Below are 6,390 nucleotides of genomic sequence, written 5' to 3'. Positions count from 1 at the left end.
TGTGCTGTGCTTACTGGGTCACCTCCTTAAGACATTTTTCTCTGTTGCAACCCAGGCTGGAGGATTGAAGGATGGTAGGATTGGAGGTAGGATTGTTTTCAAAGGTCCTGTGCTTTCAATTTAGGGGCCCTCTGCGTGGCAATAGCTAGTATCCCTTCGAAGAAGTTCTCTATTTATAAACCTTGGACTGGCTGAGAAATGTGTTGGAGCTGGAGCCAGAGCACTGGGTTTACACAGTCACAAGACAGGACGATGTGAGTGGAGCTGCAGCCTACAACGGTGGCTCCAGCCAGGTAACCACCATCAGGGTGAGTCACTACCGGGCTTGGAGGGTCCTTTAGGCACACCAGTAGTACTGGAGGCATGAGACGGGGCTTTGTTGTAAAGATGGGATATGGCTCTGACTTTACCCAAAGTCAAGGAATGGTATCTTGGAGCCATTTTAAGGACGTACCGAGGCTTTGTAATACCATAGTTATACCAGAGTAGGTCAAGTGGCATAGCCCCCCTCACTCTAAATTTTACCAACATAAAATATCTTTCTACCGGTGGAATGTATTCCCATACAGGAAAGGGAATAAGCTGCGCCAGGTTACTGCACTCCCATTGCACCACCTGTACCGCTTTAAATAGCTCAGATAAAACACAGCTGCACCTCAACCCAAGCCAGTTTTGCCAGTGCAGAATCTGCCCAGAGCAACCTTTGCAGAGCAGTTGAACGAGGGAATTGAGGGATGGGCAATCCAGTTCCCGCATGGGCCCCTTGGCAGGCGGCTCCCACCTCTCTCTGGGCTGAACGATCATCCCTAACGTGAAGTTTTGTCTGTCGGGCAAGATAGTGAACCCCAGGCTAGGACCTGTTGTAGGCATTAGTGAGGGGTGAGGAGCAATCATCCTGCCACTGAAATGTCTGGGGGTACTCGCTCCTTATCCATCAGTAATTAACTGGCCCTATTGTGCAGTTTGGTGAATCTTTTCAATACCTTAGTATTTGGAAGGCCACAAATTCACCCCTTTCTTTGTTAGCTGGTTTCTATTAGGCCCTGTAGTATTGCAACCCCCCTAATTTTCAGTGCTGAAATCGCCCAGCACATACATCATTCTCATTTTTTCTTTCAACACTGAGCAGTCTGTTTGGAAGGCAGCCCTCTCCCTGGCCCGCATTTCTGTTCCCAACAGAAGCGCCTCTGCACTGTAAAGGGAATGAGGTAAAAAGGTGACATTTATTTAGAGTCAAAGGGCTAAAGGGCAGACAGAAAACCACAGGAAAGGAAACCTGAACCAAAGTTGAAAGTACAACAGGAGGAGGAGAAATTACCCTAAGAACCAGCACATCAGGGAGGCAGGGGGACCAAACTGATGTCACCAAGTCTTGTTCCCAAATGAATCGCAAACGAGGCTGGGTCTAAGTCCCCAGCCCTGTCTTGAGGACTTGAGATGTGTTGTAGAGTCCATAGACAAACCATTTGCCTACCCAGCTCGGTTGTTAGCCAAGTACCTGCCTTGCAGCCATCTCACTAGGTGGGCCTGGGATGTTAATTTTACTCAAAGGAAAATCTCTAGTAGGACTGCTTCCATTGACATCTTTATCTTTCCCCTGCCAAAGAGCTGGCTGGTGCAGCTTCAGAGGTGTTAGAGCTGATTGAGAACGAGAGAGCGAAAGGGAATGCACACCTTGAGTGACTTCCACCGCTGCACAGAGTCCCAGCTAAAGACCTCTGGGCAACTCATGACCCGCTCAGCCCTTTTGCTGGGCATCTGCTCAGTGATGAACATCACCCAGTCTGAATTTCCTACACTGCTGGAGTGCAGGTAGCACAGACCCTCCCAGCCTCATAACCACACACTTCCCAGGCAGGCAAAGTCATGTCCTTCAGGAAAATCTACTGAGCAATTCTTTGCCCGCTACTTGCAAAGCCCCATTCAGCCAAAGACATTGGAGGGGAAAAACAGCCCATAAACTTTGGAGTTCCAAATTCCAGCCTCTCTCTCCTGAAGGATACACTAGAGAGTTTGCACCTAGATAATGTGTTTGCAAATCACTGATCCAACCTGAGCCCTCCACACTGTCAGCAGTTTGAAGAGCCTCCCTTTACCCAGTGACTCACAGTCTGGGAAGGAAGGAACAGTTATTTTGTCCTTGAGGTGCTGGGATGGCATCATAAAGGGGGGGAAAACAGATTCTTCTGTTAAACCAGACAAGGACAAATAAAGAGAGAGACTCATTTCTGAAGGAAGGCATATTATTAGAATGGTACAATCTTGTGGAAAACAACCAGAGAAGAAAACAGTAAGTTATTTCAATTCATGGCAATTTCTGCTACACAAAAGGGAAAAAAACCAAAAAATAAAAACCCAACCCAGATTGGAAAAATGGTCTCTGCAAGGTGTTACGTTTGCTGAAACCAGAGTGCAGCTGCACATAAGAAAACTATGTGCGCTGAAATTCCCCAGTGCAAATCTGTTCTGAATAAATAGATCCTCTCCAGGCTAAGTTATTCTTAGACATAAACCTTCCCAATATGAAAGTGAACCTGAAATAAAACAAAACAGCTTAGAAGAGCCACCCATCTCACCCAGCACAGATGCATGGGTTAGTGAGCTGCAGTTCAGAGCTACAAGATTAAATAGATTGGAAACTCTCCTCCATTTACACATTAAATACAAATATTCCACTCAAACTGTATGTGTAAACTTTGTTCGATGCCATGTAAAAGAGTTCAAGTACCACAGTCTCCTAGCTTGTTTCATGGGTACCAGTGAAAGGGGAAAAAAAAGAGTTCCTTAGTATGCTACAGGCTGCTGGGGAGCAAACAATAGACTGTGCAGCTTCAGGGAAAGCCCTTTGGCTTGCTGGTGAGCCTGTCTGCACTGCAGAGGCTGGGGAGTGATCAGACTCTATATCCCCTCTGGAGTGATGCCTGTTGGCACCTTCCCGCAAGGGCCCTGGAGGACTAAGGAGAAGGAGCTCAGCATGTGAATTTTGCTGAAGATGTTTAAGCACCAGAAGGGGCCTGCTGAGTTCTGCTTTAAGAAGATTTCCTCTTTCCCCTGCCTGTTCATAGAAACGGGTTGGATGCAGTTCGGTCATGGGCAGAGGGATGGGAGGCCGGGGTGGCATCCCCGAGCACGCTTCAGGCAACAGATTTCCCCTTTGTCCCTCTCTCAATGTCTGCCAGGTTCTTCGATGCCCTTCTTAGATGCCCTTCGATGCCCTGGCATCTGAGCTAGTGCTGACAGTGAAGATGGAGCAGTAGCCAGCAGGGAGGAGATGCCTTGCACTGCCTTGGTGAGCGAGAGCAGGGCTCAAGGATTCTTTGCACCTCGGTGGCTAGCTGTCCCCCTTGTACTGAGGCTGTGCGAGGAGTGCAGCCGTCAGCAGCACTGAGTGTGGAGACCACACATGTCCATGTCCCTTCGCACAGGCCGTGGTGCAGCATGGCAGGTGATCTGGCTCAATGGCTGGGCTCAAGGTATGAAGGTGCCCTGTAATACTAATCACCAACCAAGACTCCACTGAAAAGGCAGATAATCAGGGTCCCACTCCATAGCTCTAATACTTCACAGACACTCACCACTCCAGCAACCTCTTCTATGGCCTTTGAGTAGCTGATCTTTCCATGCACACATTTGTTTTTTGATCCAATGCAACTCAGTTAGCACCTTGGCTTTTTTTCTGCTGCATAGAGTAACGGCTGTCCCTTGGCCCTGATTCTCCAGCAGTTCGGACAGCAGGTTTCCTGAGGATGCCACAGGTCCCCAGGGATCATGTGCAGCAGATACATTGGCAAGCAGGCAGGGATTTCATTCCTCAACGGGATTCAGAGTGTCTTCCACAGGCTTGTGGGCATCGCACTAAGTTGTGGTGGAACAGTTCAACGTGGCCTCCATCGGGATCAGAGAACCCGGCACCCACAGGCCTCAGCACAAATGGACAGTCATAGCAGGGGCTCTTCCTCCTCCTTTACACACCCCAGAATCGTCCCAGCTGATCAGGGAAGAACAGGCTGTGGAGGGGCGAGGAGCATGGCTGGGGTGTGCTGCTCTCAGACATGATAGTACTGAGGGCTGGACGGTGGCGGGCCCTGCCGGACACCCAAGTCCTTCACCTCGGCCTCCCAGAGGTTGTCATAACTGAGCTCGCTCTGGAAGCTCTGGAGTTCTGCATAGTCGTGGTAGTCTGAGTCGAGCCACGTGTGCCTGTTCCCGGGCAGGTCGTAAACGCCGGCATTTTCGTCTGGGAAAGGAAAACTGACCTGATGACCTGGTTTCTTGTGGGCTTAATACCATAAGCCTGACCCCCACCCCGCAAAGGACATTCAGAAGCTGCACTGAGAAATCTGGTAACCAGAGCTGTCAGATATCGAGACAAGGATGCATGCCCCACAGAGCCCTGATCCTGCCCTAGACAGACAAGCTCCCTCCCAAAGCAATGCTCTGTGCCTACAGCTTTTGACACCAGGTGACACACAGCGGAGGTGATGGGCTGCTGTTGTCCCAAGGGGACTTGCCCCCAGTGATCTGCCCAGCCATAGCTCTGCAAACTTATTGGGAAAGCATAAGCGAGGTCTGATGGGATCGTGGGTCTTGGCAAATCTGGGGGAACTATAGTTAAATGCCTTTTCTGGAAAACCAGCCTAAAATGCAAAGCCTCGCGTGAGACGGACAGATGGCAGGCAGGGAGAGCGAGCGGAAGGCGGCAGACATTATGCTCAGGGCTTGGGTTACGCAGCACGCAGCAGCTGCTCGGAGATCTGGTGAGTGACAGCAGCGGGACAGCTGGAGGGGGAGACGGCCACGCTGGGCCAGGCCAAGTTAGAGGAGAACACGTGTGCATGAGACAGGACAGGTCCTCTGCCTCCTTGGGGCTCACCTGAGGGCTGCAGGGAAGATCCCAGGTATTCTTCCCTCCGGGGGGGAACCTGGGAAGAAAGAAATGCAGTGATGAAGGGTCTATGCCAGGATATTTTCCCGTGGGAAGCAGAAATTCTCCTGGTCCTAGCAGATTCCTCTCTCCAGTCTGTCTGGGTGCACTCAGCCATAGCCCACAGGCTCAGTCCCGCTGCACCCCTAAAACCCTGCACTGTAGTCACCGTCCTTCTGGCATGATGGGTCTCCCCTGGATCCCCCATCATCCTGTTTCGGTTACGCTCGAGCCTTCCCAACACCTTGGCTGGTGAAATGGACTTCTCTAGGGGTGTCTCAGGGGAAAAGTGCTGCACTGGCCCAGAAGTCAGACCAGGGCTCACTTCCCAGCCCTGCCACAGCCTCTGGGTGAGCTGGTCTCTGGACTCTGGTGTGTCCACAGCTGCCAGGGGGAAGAGGGGAGACCCATTCTGAGGTTATTTAAGGACTGCAATGTCAGTGCCCATATATGAAGGTCAGAGGCTGGATCCAGGCAGAAGCCTGTTTCTCAAGGCCCACTTTGCTATGTATAGCAAGGATGGTGCCTCTAGCAATCTGCATGCCCAGGGCTGCCACTGCCACAGCAAAGCATCTCCCTCACCCTCATGTTACAGGACACGAGAGGGTGATGCCAAAAGATGCTTCTATATCTCATGAGTCCTGTTCCCTGGGGGCAGGGAAATCAAAGTGCTCCCCCACAGCCAGGGCCACGAACCACTGGTCTCAGCCCCGCGCCCTGAGTTCCCAGCACTTTCGGAGCCAGCGCTGGTCCCCACCCTGCCGTCGGCACTCACGTTTGCAAAGAAGGCGACGTCAGGAGGTCGCCCCAGCAGTGGGTTGCAGGAGGGGCCGGGGACGCTGTATCTCTGGGCTGCCGGTGGTTCTCTCCAGTGGGTGCTCCGTAAGGGCTGGTGTGGCGGGTGATGGATACCGGGGGCTGGCGGGCAGCCGTTCACCTGCTCTGAGCCGGTCTGCCCGTGACACCTGAGGAACTTGAAGAGAAGAACAAAGACCGTCTTGGAAGCTGCCAACACTAAAGCTCCTTCTCTGCCACACAGTTAAGCTGCAGGTCTAAACCACACTGCCATCAGGTTCACACTCTGCCCTTAGATGGGGGAGAAGAACCAAGCCCAGGTCAGCCAGCCATCGGCCCCTGGGGGGGGATGAAAAAACAAGTGCTTCCAGAGGGCCAGGCAGGGGCTGGCTGAGGACAAGAGGGACCCAGGCCCTAACTGTGTCACAGAAGACCCTCAAGGGTCAGAGACAACTTGCTGCTTCTCAGCAAGACAGTGGCAGGCAGCTGCAGGCTCCACCACAGCAACTGCCCACTGGAGAGGTGCAGAAGCAGAGGCTGGGTCCTCGACATGCGCTCATGCACCAACCCTGAAGCCTGGGCTTTTGAATAAAACAGTCTCCTGAGCTGGCCTATGCCTGTCTCGGGGCAGCCTGATATCACTGCTCTCCCCCAGCTCTCAGACCCTTCCT

At 52.2% G+C, this 6,390-nt stretch overlaps 1 protein-coding gene across 1 annotated transcript in view; it reads right to left on the bottom strand.

The window, feature by feature from the left end:
• Positions 1-210: 210 nt before the first annotated feature.
• PLEKHN1 (pleckstrin homology domain containing N1) overlaps positions 211-6,390 on the bottom strand; it is a 41,432-nt gene continuing 35,252 nt past the window's right edge. Inside the window, exons 14-16 of the mRNA XM_025198146.1 lie at positions 5,700-5,897; positions 4,874-4,922; positions 211-4,237 (exon numbers count right to left, since the gene is read on the bottom strand). Of these exons, the coding sequence (XP_025053931.1) occupies positions 4,047-4,237; positions 4,874-4,922; positions 5,700-5,897 (438 nt within the window). The 3' untranslated portion in view covers positions 211-4,046. The remainder of the gene's footprint in view (positions 4,238-4,873; positions 4,923-5,699; positions 5,898-6,390) is intronic.

Source organism: Alligator sinensis, unplaced genomic scaffold (assembly GCF_000455745.1).
Source record: "Alligator sinensis unplaced genomic scaffold, ASM45574v1 scaffold569_1, whole genome shotgun sequence".
NCBI lineage: Eukaryota > Metazoa > Chordata > Crocodylia > Alligatoridae > Alligator > Alligator sinensis.
This window is presented reverse-complemented; position numbering and strand designations above follow the sequence as displayed.